The sequence below is a fragment of the Gigantopelta aegis genome, chromosome 9 (genome assembly GCF_016097555.1).
Source record: "Gigantopelta aegis isolate Gae_Host chromosome 9, Gae_host_genome, whole genome shotgun sequence".
NCBI lineage: Eukaryota > Metazoa > Mollusca > Gastropoda > Neomphalida > Peltospiridae > Gigantopelta > Gigantopelta aegis.
In genome coordinates, this window is record NC_054707.1 from 84,830,538 (window position 1) to 84,846,245 (window position 15,708).

Consider the following 15,708-nt stretch of genomic DNA (forward strand, 5'->3'; position numbering starts at 1 on the left):
AGTCATCACATACACAATACCTACATACAATAACAGTCATCACATACACAATACCTACATACAATAACAGTAATCACATACACAATACCTACATACAATAAGTCATCACATACACAGTACCTACATACAATAACAGTCATCAAAGACACAATACCTACATACAATAACAGTCATCACATACACAATACCTACATACAATAACAGTCATCACATACACAATACTTACATACAATAACAGTCATCAAAGACACAATACCTACATACAATAACAGTCATCACATACACAATACATACATACTATAACAGTCATCAAAGACACTATACCTCCATATAATAACAGTCATCACATACACAATACATACATACTATAACAGTCATCAAAGACACTATACCTACACACAATAACAGTCATCAAAGACACAATACCTACATACAATAACAGTCATCACATACACAATACTTACATACAATAACAGTCATCAAAGACACAATACCTACATACAATAACAGTCATCACATACACAATACATACATACTATAACAGTCATCAAAGACACTATACCTCCATATAATAACAGTCATCACATACACAATACATACATACTATAACAGTCATCAAAGACACTATACCTACACACAATAACAGTCATCAAAGACACAATACATACATACTATAACAGTCAGCAAAGACACAATACCTACATATAATAACAGTCATCACATACACAATACCTACATACTATAACAGTCAGCAAAGACACAATACATACATACTATAACAGTAAGCAAAGACACAATACATACATACTATAACAGTCATTTCTTTTCTTTGGGACTATGTAATTGGTCAGTTCTGTGGTTTTAGATGGAAAAGTGCACTTAATCAATAGTTTTACAGAACTATTTACAGTAATAAACCATATCCATTAACATTTTAGGGGCGACAGGTAATATTCCACAATACCGGTATGTATTTTTGTGTCTAGATGGCGTAAATTAATTGGCTCGTCTGGTTACCAATCAAATACACACCTGCCAATCAGGAATCACAGGTAGAAGCAACGAACAGCATAGACCAATTAACTAAGAAAACACTGTGTATCATTTCAGTACGTAGCTTAATGCAGGGACAAAACATTGTTAATTATTTCGACTTGTTGTGTAGCCACTTTGACAATGGTATTTTATTTTGTATTGAAAAATAATATATATAGTGCTGGATATACTTATTGCTTGCTTACTTGGATATGTATTATTACAGAACATTGCAATGTATGACTATTTATCATCCCGAAAAAGCAGGTAGATTGTGTTTCTCTAGTTCTAAGGCTCATTCCTGACGTTACGCGTTAAGTATTACGTAACCACCAGCTCGCCAGAGGGCGTACACACTGAGATGGTACAAAATGGCTTCCCCCGTTATATATAATAGCCGTCACATTTAACCGTTTTATTAATTAACTATACGATTATATTTGTTGATATTAAGCAATAATGTGCATTATATATCGTTCAATATGCATACCAGGCCAAATGCCTTAATTGTCCCTTCCTTTAACGCAGTTCCGGAATCTGCTCTTTGCAAATGAACAGGGGTGTAAAGCAAGTGCTACAAACAAGTTTATAATTTCCGAGTTCACTTGAACAAAGTATAAATATTATGAACTGTATTCTTATAAAAGTTGCATGATATTTTAGTTTAGATATAATAAACCTTTTAACAGAACATACTTAATGTTTTTTAAGTAGTCTGCAAATGTAAATTTATATTCATGTAAAATGAACGTGTAAGGTGAAGTTAGATTTCATTAGCCCTTCATCATAATCATGATGGTGTGATGCCCTCTAAGCATACATGAATATATTCTTTAAATTCTGCTTTTTAATAAATTATGCTCAATAAATTAAAAATACAAGGCTGCAATCGATGTACAACCCTCTCCTGCTGTTGTTTACTAAGCCTGCACTATTTAAAAACATTTGTAGCGTAACAGAGCTCATGTTTACTTTGAGCCCAGCCATGGCTGTTTGCGAGAGACTTCTCAGCTATGAACAGGGTAAAAACATCCCAGAGAAGTGTTTTGGGGCAGAGAGTAAAATTTTTGAACCAATGCCAGCCATAAAAGATGCTCATAACATCCACAACCATACAACAAGTGGTCACGAAGACATACACTGACACAACAGTTATATTTAGATGAACAAGTGGACAGTACCAAACAAATAACAAAGTTTAAATCAACAAATGGACACTATTTAAAAAATAATGTAGAAAAGACAGTGGATACTACTAGTACTTCCTGGGTAAGTGTTGTAACCTATTGGCAAAATGCTTTATTTGTGCAATTAAACCAATTACTTTCAAGATTATTACATTATTAAACACTGTATTAAATTAAATAGGACTATCAAGAAGTTTGGGCAAGTGGAAAAATATATGGGGCAAGTGAATATGATTGGCACTTACCCTGTGGCAAGTAATTTTTTTGAAAAGTTTTGAACCCCTGCTTTGAACTTAGAGGCCAAATATGTAGACGTTTGTTTTGTTTAACGACACCACTAGAACACATTGATTTATTAATCATTGGCTATTGGATATCAAACATTTGGTAATTTTCACGGGGACGAGCTGTCAGACTGAGACTACACTGGAGGTGGGGGGAGGATATCAAAAATAAGATGGCCAACCTTGAAGTCCAGCAGGTGGCATCCTGACAAGAACAACGCCCCCTGTGCTGGTGCCAAGGGCAAACAGTGCGTCTCCATCCCCAGTCACATATGTAGCTGCTGTGAGGACGCTGTAACTGGTGTTGCCGCTCGGATTCAACATATGTTTGTCCTGGGGATACATCTTGTCAGACAGGGAAGCATTGTGGAACACAGACAGCGCAGCCGAGTCACTTGTGATGGAAAATGCTGACTCCTAAAGATATATCAAGAGAAAAGAGGACACAGTAAATGATAGGAATATTTGTTTCACACCACCTATAAACTGTTTGCGTCAAAAGGAACTGACAAATTGGCTTATAACTCTACAATGAATAATACTAAAATTAATATAAAAACACATTCATTATCTTAAAAAAAATTCTAATGTACATAAAAAAATCCCTTTACAAATTACCATCAAATTGTACAGGGTAAATTTCATTTTTCATACAGGGGTGAACGTGGTTATTGAAACAGCCATTGTAGTGAATTGTACGTACAGAGCAGCCTTTAGCCTGTGCATACCAGTCCCACGGAGTATATGTGAACGTGGGAGGAGGGGGCACTGTCATGGGGATGGCCCAGGGATGGAAATTTGAGGGCCCAAAGCTGTTCTGGAGGCGGGTTGGGGTTGGGGTGGGGTGTTCTCCACCAACATAATGTCCCAGCGTTCTGAACATAATAACTGGAAAAGGTGGGGGACCATAACCCCGTACCCCCCGTTCCAAGGCCCCTCAAAACTGCATATCGATTACTATTACAATACCCATGAAATACACACGTGAGGTAAAGGAAATAATGTTTAATGTTTATGATTTTTTTAAAGCTGAGAATGTAAGTGGAAGACCATTCTATCATTTGACAAAATTCATGGCATTTTTTAGAGTAAATAATTAAAAAAACATTTTGAAACAAAATACTAAAGTCAATCGGGAAATCAAAGGGACAAAAAATGGACAAACTTTATAGCTTCCAAAAAGAACTTGTTAGAAACACTATCAGGAATTTCTTTTCGTAAAACAAATTCATATTGTTAAGAATTTTTAAGAAATTCATGGAAAAGGAACATTCTTTAACTATTTCAAAACATACTCGATTAGTTACTGCTACTCTCTTATGGTTATAGATAAATAAAATAAATAATTAAATAGTGGTGAAAACAAGCGACTTTTATGTGAATAATATGATATTGTAAGTTTACGGAACAATTATCTTTGAACAATAAAAAGGAAACGTCAAGAAGGATATGAACCTATTTTCCAAGATGAAATATGAGTAAATGGTTCCCACACAGTTACAAGTTAGTGGGTACCTAGTACTAGTGATGGCTAGTGGTCGTAAAATTCCCTCTGGTAAAGATGCGAAAGTAAAGGCTTCTTCCCTGGCGGAGCACTGGTGTTTAGAGCCAAACCCAAGGACAATCATGACTACCACTCGGAGATAAATAGTAAGGTTTTTGTGGCGGGGCGCTGGTGTTTAGAGCCAAACCCAAGGACAATCGTGACTACCACTCGGAGATAAATAGTAAGGTTTTTGTGGCGGGGTGCTGGTGTTTAGAGCCAAAACCAAGGATAATCATGACTACCACTCGGAGATAAATAGTAAGGTTTTTGTGGCGGGGCACTGGTGTTTAGAGCCAAACCCAAGGACAATCGTGACTACCACAGAGAGATAAATAGTAAGGTTTCTGTGGCAGGGCACTGGTGTTTAGAGCCAAACCCAAGGACAATCGTGACTACCACAGAGAGATAAATAGTAAGGTTTTTGTGGCGGAGCACTGGTGTTTAGAGCCAAACCCAAGGACAATCGTGACTACCACAGAGAGATAAATAGTAAGGTTTTTGTGGCGGAGCACTGGTGTTTAGAGCCAAACTCAAGGACAATCGTGACTACCACAGAGAGATAAATAGTAAGGTTTTTGTGGCGGGGCACTGGTGTTTAGAGCCAAACCCAAGGACAATCGTGACTACCACTCAGAGATAAATAGTAAGGTTTTTGTGGCGGGGCACTGGTGTTTAGAGCCAAACCCAAGGACAATCGTGACTACCACAGAGAGATAAATAGTAAGGTTTTTGTGGTGGCGCACTGGTGTTTAGAGCCAAACCCAAGGACAATCGTGACTACCACTCAGAGATAAATAGTAAGGTTTTAGTGGAGTGGGTTGAAAACCAGAGTGATTTGACATTTTGTTTAGGATGGAAGGAAGGAAGGAAGGAAGGAAGGAAGGAAGGAAGGAAGGAAGGAAGGAAGGAAGGAAGGCCACTGACCAATATTTAAAAAAAAAACAGGGAATAAATGTTAATTAATAACCTCTTTACTTCTTAAAAGATGAGCCCTCTATGTTAACATTTCTGTCCAGGAGCCAGACGGCAACTACTTCTATTTTTTTAAGTGCCAAATAGAAAAATTAGGAGCCATATTTATATACTGATATAGTGTATCGGTATATATGTGTGTATGCATATTTATGTGTGTTTGTGTCTATGTGAGTGTGTGTAACTTTGAAAAGCATGAAGTTTATCAGAGAAACAATTGTGCAATTTATCTATGTACTGAGTGACTAGTGTCTATAATTGTCTGTTTATTATCACATCAGCAAGTAAATTCTAATCTCATTAAAAAAAACCTTTACTAAAATGCAACACTAGAAAGTGGCAATCTTCCTATTTATGAAATGGAAAACAGTATTCAAATTCATTGATCATGTATCATGGGTAAACCAGTTTCGGTGAGCATAAGCATTTTATTCTAAAACATATCAATATTTATAAACAGACAGTTGTTTTTCAAACAGCTACCTTTTCATTAGTATTTCTACACTTCAAATAAGCACTAAACAGGCCTCTATGTAGCAAAGATCACCACACGTGCGTCAAAACCTGTATCATACATCAGCAGAAAATATTGTTAACTACGTAACCTGAAACGTTTAGTGGTATAGCTTACAGCAAAAACTTTTAAACACAAAAATTTTCAGTGTTTTAAAAAAACATGTATGTTGTTCAACAAAACATGTACTTATAATAATTTATAAAAATTAGTTTAAATAGTTTAAAGGGACACGCCCTAGTTACGGCTAGTTGTTAACCATTACGGCGTTGTTTTTCGCTATTAAACCCATTTTTTCACAAATAAAATTGCACTTTACTTACATTTTATTATTTAGAATACACATTTCCATTCACCTGAAGTGCTTTTTGGTAATCCTGGTAATCCTGATGTTTGTAAAACCACGAAATGCATTTTTTTTATTTCTTAAAAAGCTGCACGCACTCGAGAAAAAAGCGTTAAGCAAGCGAGGTCCAATCTATTTTTAGAGGGAATCTTCCTGTGTAAATGTCACAGACGTTGGTATACCACGTGACCATTATCATTTTGGTTTGGTTTGTTTTCTCGTGCACGGTTTGCGCAATCAACATCCGATTTGTTGTCGTTTGCTTGTTGTTCATTCGTGCGATTTTTCTTCACAGTTCGTGAACATTTTCAGTAACAATAATGTTCAGACAAATGTCTCAATACAAAACGTTACAAACCCTTAAAACCAATAATTTTGCTAAGTCTTACGATATCTGGAGAGGGGATACAATGAGGACAGAACAGTTGGAACATGTCCAGGAGAGGTGAAAGGAACGCACCCCAAGTCTGTGCGCACTCTATGAAATTTGTCGCGATGTAGGCATTGTTGTGCTTCGAGCGACATCTACCGGTGACATCAGAATACTAACTTTCAAAATTATTTCAAGCAATTGGGACATGGGGATTCCCATGGTATTTATTGATATAAAACCTGCTTTTTCACTCCATTTGATAAAAACGTGATCTAAGTGTGTTACAGGTTTGTAGATTAACCAAATTATAATTTATTTTCGCTGGATGGAACTAGGGCGTTCGGCTTTAAGGCAAATTACAAAATGGACTCTTCGAGAACCAATGTCATCAGATAACTTTTAGAAAAACAAATATAGCAAAAAAGTATTTCAGATACTTAACTTGAAAAGCCTACATTTAAACCAACTAATCACCAAATAATTTTATAAACTTCAGACAACACAATTAAAACAATTACTGTAGAAACAAATTTAGTTTTTTATGGAAAGTTCCATTTTACCCATATATTTTTAATTACAATTAAAAATTGCATCGCAATTGTTTGCAACACAAAAATGCATTTGACTAGCAAAGCATGATATTTGTGTCATATTTTGCAATGTGATACCGCTTATTTCGCATCCTGTTGTATGTAAAAGTAAGAAGTGTAGAAGAAAGCACCTACGTGTCTGCAGATTTCCTCCGGGTGTGGGAAGACAAGTCTGTGTACACTGGCCACAGTGGCCACCAGCACGACAACGCTGTTGTGCAACTCATGGATCGACACACCATCGAGGATGGGCGTGTCCTGGAACCGGTAGCGGATGTGATTGGCAGTTAGACTGACATCCAGTGACTGCTCCACCAACTCAAGAACATCATTGTACACTCGCCTGAAACAGTCAACTAACATTGTACACTTGCCTGAAACAGTCAACTAACACTGTACACTCGCCTGAAACAGTCAACTAACATTGTACACTTGTCTGTAACAGTCAACTAACACTGTACACTCGCCTGAAACAGTCCACTAACATTATATACTCTCCTGAAACAGTCAACTAACATTGTACACTCTCCTGAAACAAGTCAACTAACATTGTATACTCGCCTGAAACAGTCAACTAACACTGTACACTCGCCTGAAACAGTCAACTAACATTGTACACTCGCCTGAAACGGTCAACTAACATTGTACACTCGCCTGAAATGGTCAACATTGTACACTCGCCTGAAACGGTCAACTAACATTGTACACTCGCCTGAAATGGTCAACTAACATTGTACACTCGCCTGAAACGGCCAACTAACACTGTACACTCACCTGAAACGGTCAACTAACACTGTACACTCGCCTGAAACAGCCAACTAACACTGTACACTCACCTGAAACAGTCAACTAACATTGTACACTCACCTGAAACAGTCAATTAACATTGTACACTTACCTGAAACAGTCAACTAACACTGTACACTCGCCTGAAACAGTCAACTAAAATTGTACACTCGCCTGAAACAGTCAACTAACAATGTACACTCGCCTGAAACAGTCAACTAACACTGTACACTCGCCTGAAACAGTCAACTAACATTGTACACTCACCTGAAACAGTCAACTAACACTGTACACTCGCCTGAAACAGCCAACTAACACTGTACACTCGCCTGAAACAGTCAACTAACATTGTACACTTACCTGAAACAGTCAATTAACATTGCACACTCACCTGAAACAGTACCTGTTGACTTTTATAATAACACAAACAATATGTACACTTTAACAGCAATTCATGTGGGTTTTTTAACAAATTAGGGAAAATAGTACAGTCCAAAAAGTAGGAAAAAGAAGGAAAAGGAGGATTGCTGGACAGCCTTAAGAGGCCAATACACATGACTAATACACACACATTTTTAATACTAGCAATGCCCCCAATGTACCAAACTACCCACCAAATTTCAGGTAAATCAGCCCAGAACTTTTCTCAGAAAATTACAAAACAGACTGCTTAAAAAAATAAAAAATAATAATAACCCTAGCAAAAACAATAGGTTCCAAGCCGAAAAAGCTTGGGAACCCAATAATAAATTCTTAATTTAGTGAGGGTAAATCAGTTAGCAATAGCTAATCTTCCCTGAAGCCCTCAAGTACAAACAATACTGAATTACAATATACACAAATTTATAACATATAGAAAACACATATATGGCTTAATAATTATACATAACATAAAGTGTATTACATGTATATACCAGTATTTATAACATATAGAAAACACATATATGGTACGTATTCATTTATTCACTGAAACAAGCAAGTCTTTCGGATGGGCAAGTGGAAAAATATTATGGGCAAGCAACCCTGGATCAAAAATTCCTGTAGTCAAAATATTAGCCAAATGGAATTTTTATTCAACATAATAAAAATGTTTTAGCCAAAATTGCATTGTGCAGTACTGTAGTGGGTTTTTTTTTACAAATTTACATCAAGATTTACTTGCATGTAATCTTATTGTTTAATGTCTGCAACGATGTCTCTTGACATGTGGTCTCGGATAACTATGAAGTGTGACCTATATTCACATTGACAGCTTGGGATAACCTACTTGTCATTCGGCCCTGAAATAGCATTCAAACTAACACACAATATTGATTAGTTTTTATTACGTTGGTTCAAAGACTTTACAAAGTTAGAATGACAAGCTACAGATTTTTACTTTCATGTATGTTGAACATATGCCATTAAAATTAATAACTATGATTATTAAAATAAGCAGTCCTAGAGGGGATGATTTTCCATTTAATATAAACTATATCCATATATGTTTTATTGTTACAGCTCTGAGCTGATATGCTATTGCTATTTTTTAAATACCTGTAAATATTTTGGTTGAAACAAATTTAAAAAAAATAAGTTATGTATTGTGTACTTGCTACTAATAAAGACAAAAAAGTGATGTACATAAGCAGTGTTTCTGCCAGAAAGAAATGTTTAGGTAGGGCACTATGGAATTGAATGAACCAGTATGGGGGGGGCCTCCCCTAGAAATAAAATGGGTTGAGTTTAGGGTGCAAGTGCGAATAATTTTTACATGCTCATATACCACTAGAGTTTTGAGCATGTCCGTCCCGGGGCCTGTCTCTGGATAGCCAGGGGCTTGTCCCGACACAGAACAAAATTAAGCGGACAATTTTGAAATTTATATCCAAAAATTAAATAGTGGGCCTTTAAAATTTTGATGCGCATCTCTACTCATTAAATTTGGTCGCTAGATTAGATCGGGTGGTCAAAAAGAAATTAGATAAGATCGGTGGCCTGACTTGGGATGGAGGGGAGGGAGGGGGTTGAAAATGGGCAGAATTTTGAAAATAGCAATTAGTAAAAAAAAGTTAATAGAATTTAAAAAAAAAAGAAAAAAAAAAGTTACAAGCCAAAAAAAAGTTACAAGCCAAAAAAAAGAAGAATTGACTGCTCGGTCGAATATTTATATAATTTGGAGCATTTTAGAAGGACAGTCCAAAAATAAATAAGAGAAAGAAGAGAGGATCGGACTATTTAATAATATTTTTAAAAAAGAAAGTAATTTCGACAAAGTTTTGAACGAAGGTCTAAAAGTTTAAAGTCCGATCTATATGTCCACGTGAGTGGCCTCGTTAATGCCGTTAAGGTGCACAGCTTGTAGGGACGATATGGCTTGTATCCCGTCAAGAAAACCCCTAGATTGACAGTCAATAGACGTTGAAGGTGTAGTGCTGTGCTGAAATACAGATCTTGAGAAGCCGGATCTGTCTGAACGAGAGAGAGAGAGAGAATCAGACTAGGGTATATTCCAGTCGTCATGGGTTGGTATAGTGGTGCGGACGGGCCCGACTCCGGAGGATACGAGATGGTATCACAATAAAACAAAGTAAAGTCGACAAAAGAGTAGTAGGGGCCGACCCCGCTTCCTATTTCTTCTTAGAGTGGGGCGGTCACTATCTAGGACAGGCTCTAAACACGAACAGTTTAGGGTTAGGTTTAAGTAAATCATATAGTAATGATAATAGTAATTAATTTTGTCAAAAGGTTAATTTAAAAACAAAAAAATCTGCAAAACATTTGTTTTGGTGAGTGAAATGCTTAGTGGGATAGGTTAGAACCAAAACTTTCAAACATAAAACTTTCAGTGTTTTATCAAAATATGTATGTTGTTCAACAAAATATGTACTTATAATAATTTATCAAAAATATTTTTAAAATTTTCAAGCAAATTACAAAATGGAGTCCTTGAGAACCAATGTTAACAGACAGCATTTTAAGGAAAACTAATATAACAATTCTGATGTCTTGCAATCATATTATGAGTTGAACAAATGAATAGTTATACGGTAAAATTGTTTGGTTAAAATATATAAGCTGCATTCTGAGTTTTAATAAATATATAAACAGATATCCAGAGATATTTACGTTAAAACATATAAGGACCATTTATATTTGGCAAGTATCTGTAAAGAGAGTTTTGTCAGCAGATGCCATGACAATCATGTGACTTCAATAACTAAATAGCAGTACAGTTGAAAACAGATAAAAATAGTTTATAAAATTAAGTTTTCTTTCAAATGACAGTCTTTGAAAATCATAGAAAACAAGTATTAAGAAATGTGCCGTGTTTATGATGGAGTCAAGTTTAATCTTGCTCTCTTTGCTTGTTTTAACTTTATTTTTATGAACATTTCTGTGAATGTGCAGGGCTTCTAGATTATAGTAGCCCCACTCCCACGGCTAGTGATATTTAATGTTGGGCTAGTAAATAACTACTATTGCATTGCCAGACAGGGCTTCTAGATTATAGTAGCCCCACTCCCATGGCTAGTGATATTTAATGTTGGGCTAGTAAATAACTACTATTGCATTGCCAGACAGGGCTTCTAGATTATAGTAGCCCCACTCCCATGGCTAGTGATATTTAATGTTGGGCTAGTAAATAACTACTATTGCATTGCCAGACAGGGCTTTTAGATTATAGTAGCCCCACTCCCATGGCTAGTGATATTTAATGTTGGGCTAGTAAATAACTACTATTGCATTGCCAGACAGGGCTTTTAGATTATAGTAGCCCCACTCCCATGGCTAGTGATATTTAATGTTGGGCTAGTAAATAACTACTATTGCATTGCCCGATGGCTAGTGAACTTTGTTTGGCCAAATGTTGCAGTCAAGTCTATTTTGTAAATATGAATATCTAGCCTCCACCCCATCCCAAATGTTAGTGATTTTAAACTCTATCTCGCTCTTTAGGTGACATATCTGATTATTACTATTATTTAGTAAAATTGTATTAATTTAAAGTAAAGTATGGCTATTGAATTTTTATTCGTGGCTAGTAAAATTTTTAAATCACTGATCCTATGGCTTGTGGATTTTATTAAAAAAATTCCAGAAGCCCTGGAATGTGACAGACATTTGTTACCACTCTCCCTTAAAAATAAAACAAACAAAAAACATTATGAAATCAGTAAATATGCTGAACACTTCCTTTTACAAAGTTCTGCAAAAAGAAGTGACTTAATTAAAGAGACAGTGCCATTCAGTTTGGCATTTTCAGGAAGCAGCGCAAGATTTGCATATGACAGTTTTATCTATAGATATTTATTTTACTTCTCTTTTTTTTTCATTCTATTAATGATTACACCTTTTGGTAAAATGGGCAACATTGCACATTACTGTCCATTTTTCACAAACAATATAAATTACACAATCATAGCATGACAAACAAAAGTGATTGTTTGTTAGTAGTAAACTAGTAAACCATATGATAATAGTTAAAGGGACAGACACTAGTTTCAGCCCATGAAAATGCACACTAAGTTTAGTTAATCTACAAACCTGTAACGCATTTGGATAAAGTTACAATTGAGTGAAACATGAGGATGTGACTTTGAAATGGTGAAATACCCTATAAAACTAGACTAAAACTTGACACTATAACTGTTACATCTCAGACACACATGCATTTTAAAAAATATGAGAAATGCATTTTGTGATATTAAAAACACCAGGATGACCAAAAACACTTTGAATGTACGGAAATGGATAATCTAAAGAACAAAATGTAAGTAAAGTAAAAATGGCTCTAATAGTAAAAACAATGTGCCTTTAAGAGGACTTGAGAATTCACATTATTATGGTACCTGTACTCAGCTTGCAGTCAGAATAAGGGGGTGGTGGGCAAGGGTGGGGTGGAGATTGTTGTATTTTATATTTAATTTTAATCATCATTTTAATGGACAAACAAACGTATGCAATATTCCTGTTGAAATTTATCGATCTTGAAATATGAATTCTCTTCTAATGGGAGGAGAAATGCAAGACGAGTGCTATAGCTACAGCCATGTTGAAACACTGCGCACTCGCTCAGCTTGTGATAGCAAACAGCAGTTACGCCTGGTGGACAGGTGTCATAAAGTACGCCCATCACTGTGCTGTTTCCGATATAACTACTTCATTGTCTGTAAACATTGGTTTATGTTGTCAAATCATTGTCGTGCGCCCGTGTACCACATACAGGGTATGGAATAGTGATGATTTATTGTCAAACATGATTATTACACCTTCATTTAGTTAATTGACTGACAATGGACTGAAGACAATTACAGTACATTTGCACTACATTTATCACTTATTCCACATTTGTACTTTGTTACTTTAGTTAAATATTTATAAAAATATATATATTATTTGTAGTTGTGTAGCATATTGCAATTGCAATGGCCAATTGTATATAAATGGAATTGTTTATTTAGACAATTGCAGTTTTACTGTCCAACTGTTTTCAGTTTGACAGTTTACAATAACTTCAGTACTAGCTACACTGAAATTTACTGGATACATACACAATTGCTATTATTGCTGTTCAGCTGTTATAACTTGAACAGCTCAGTTTTATTTTATTTATTTACTCAATTTCTTCTTTCTCCCTTTGCAATATATATATTTTTTCAAGACATTTTTATATCGCGATTTGTTGTTACTTTCCTGATTGTGTTCCGTATTTCATTTAAATTGAATGACTGAACTGTTACTTTTATAGAGATTTGGTGTTGATATGGTTTTAGGAGTTGGAATATATTTGCTTGCTTATTGTTGTTTCTGCTGATGAGTGTTGGTTGTAAATCTGTCATTAGCTAATGATAGATTGATGGTAGTTAGTTACATTTCTGTTTCAGGAATCAAAATTTTTCTTCACTTTAATCTGGATTTTATTGACATATATGTATACGGTTTGACTTTGGTTTGTCTTAGTTTGAGATATTTTATATCTACATTTGGGACAAAGAGCTTTATGATTTCATAATTTGTTGATTTCAGAAGCCTATTGGTGAATTCTTTCCATTAAATTAGATAACTTTGTTTATTTTTTTTACAACACTGATGCTGGTTTTTCTTATTTATGTAGTGACTTTAAATTAGTTTTAAGTTATTACATACTTGGGAATTATTTAAATTCTGTTGATTGTTATCATACCGAATTACAATCATGGAACTTAATCAGCAAGAGATAGGGGAAATGATCAGTATCTTTCATAAGATGGCTTTAGCGCCTAAATATGATACACCTGAGGAATTAAAAGCGTGGATTCAAGGCATGTCTCAACAACAGGAGCCGATTATCAAGATTGAGGATCCTTTACCTCCATCCAAGGAATCTGCTGTTGCTTTCCCCCGTTTTCCGAAATTATCCTTCTTTAGTGGAGATGGACAGGGGAAAGATACTTCATTTGACTTGTGGACTTATGAAGTTGATTGTTTACTTCAGGATAAAACTTAAAGTTCTGAGGTAATTAGTCAGGCCATTAGACAATCACTGAGAGGTGAAGCCGCTCGAGTGGCTATGCGATTGGGTCCTAAAGCTTCTATTTCAAATGTTTTGGCGAAACTTAGAAGTATTTTTGGGACAGTGCAGCGCAGAGAAGCTTTGATGGCACAATTCTATAATGCGAGTCAGGGTGTTGAAGAGGATATAGCAACTTGGGGTTGTCGATTGGAAAATCTTTTGTCTAAGGTAACAGAGCATCATTCAATTCCATTGCCAGAGCAAGATGAAATGTTGAGGAATATGTTATGGAGTGGACTGGTACCGGAATTGAAGATTGTTTCTGGTCATAAGTTTGACAGCATACATTCCTTTGATGTGCTTAGGGTGGCTTTGAGGGAAATTGAGTACGACATGAAGAGTAATTCGGTTGCTGCAGCCATGGCATCATCTTCGTCCAAGAAACCAGCTTCAGTGAAGATGGCAGCATCAACAGAAGCTGTGACACGTACCGATTTGGATAAACTGACTTCAGTGGTACAGGATCTTTGTAGCCAGGTTTCAGATTTGAAACATAAACAAGATTCTGCTTTTGTTCACCAACAACAATTTCAGATTCCACCAAGCCAGTCCAGATACGATTCACCATACAACCAAAATAGAGGTGGTAGGAAACCCTTGAGCCGTGAACCTAGGTCTTATGACAGTCATCAGTATGGACAGAGACAGATGTCACAGAACATGGACAACAGTAGACCTAAGACATTTCCAACTAGAAGTAATGAGCCTGCTTCATCTTTTCCAAATGGAAATAACTTGGAGGGTGCAGGTGATGCAAGGTATGAATGTCAGGAACCAGTGTGTTACCGGTGTGGTTACGCAGGACACATTGCATTAGGCTGCAGAGTGCGACTCGATCATTTACGCCGACCTTTAAACTCCCGGGGACTTATGCGAAGAGGGCGACCATAGGTTCCACAGCATGCCCTACAGTGAATCGAGTGCCTGATGGGTTAGTTGGCCAAGCTAACGAGGTAGAAGTATCTATTGAAGGGGTACCAGTGTGTGCTCTTCTAGATACAGGTGCCACAGTTTCCATTATTTCAGAATCATTTTTTATGACTAATCTACAGCATATCCCTTTGGAACCTGTTGGGGATCTTCTTAACATTGAATGTGCTGGAGGAGAAAACCTTCCATATAAGGGTTTTGTGGAGGTTCAACTTGCTATTACTGGTGGTGGTATCGATGTGGGATGTGTACCATGTTTGTTTTTGATTGTCCCTGATACTAAGTATAATGCTCGTGTGCCTGTGTTGCTTGGTACTAACATCTTGAGTTGTCTGATAGCAGAATGCAAGGCTAAACATGGAAACAGATTTCTGCAAAAAGCTCCATTGTTTACTACATGGTACTTGGCTTACAGAAGTATGGTTTTGCAGGAGAAAAACTTGATAAGGAATGATTGGCGTTTGGGTTTAGTTAAAATGCAGAAGACCAAAACATTTTTATTCCTCCCAATAGTAGAGTGGTTGTAAGAGGTCAAGTGGATAAAGTTTTGAGATCTCCGAAGGTTTGTGCACTTCTCCAACCAACACTGAGGTCATCTTTAACTGACGAC

The 15,708-nt window shown here is 36.2% G+C and overlaps 1 protein-coding gene across 1 annotated transcript in view; it reads right to left on the minus strand.

Moving 5' to 3' along the window:
- Positions 1 to 15,708, minus strand: part of LOC121380558 (nuclear pore complex protein Nup160-like) — a 198,976-nt gene that overhangs the window by 165,473 nt on the left and 17,795 nt on the right. Inside the window, exons 3-4 of the mRNA XM_041509426.1 lie at positions 6,983 to 7,190; positions 2,689 to 2,923 (exon numbers count right to left, since the gene is read on the minus strand). Of these exons, the coding sequence (XP_041365360.1) occupies positions 2,689 to 2,923; positions 6,983 to 7,190 (443 nt within the window). The remainder of the gene's footprint in view (positions 1 to 2,688; positions 2,924 to 6,982; positions 7,191 to 15,708) is intronic.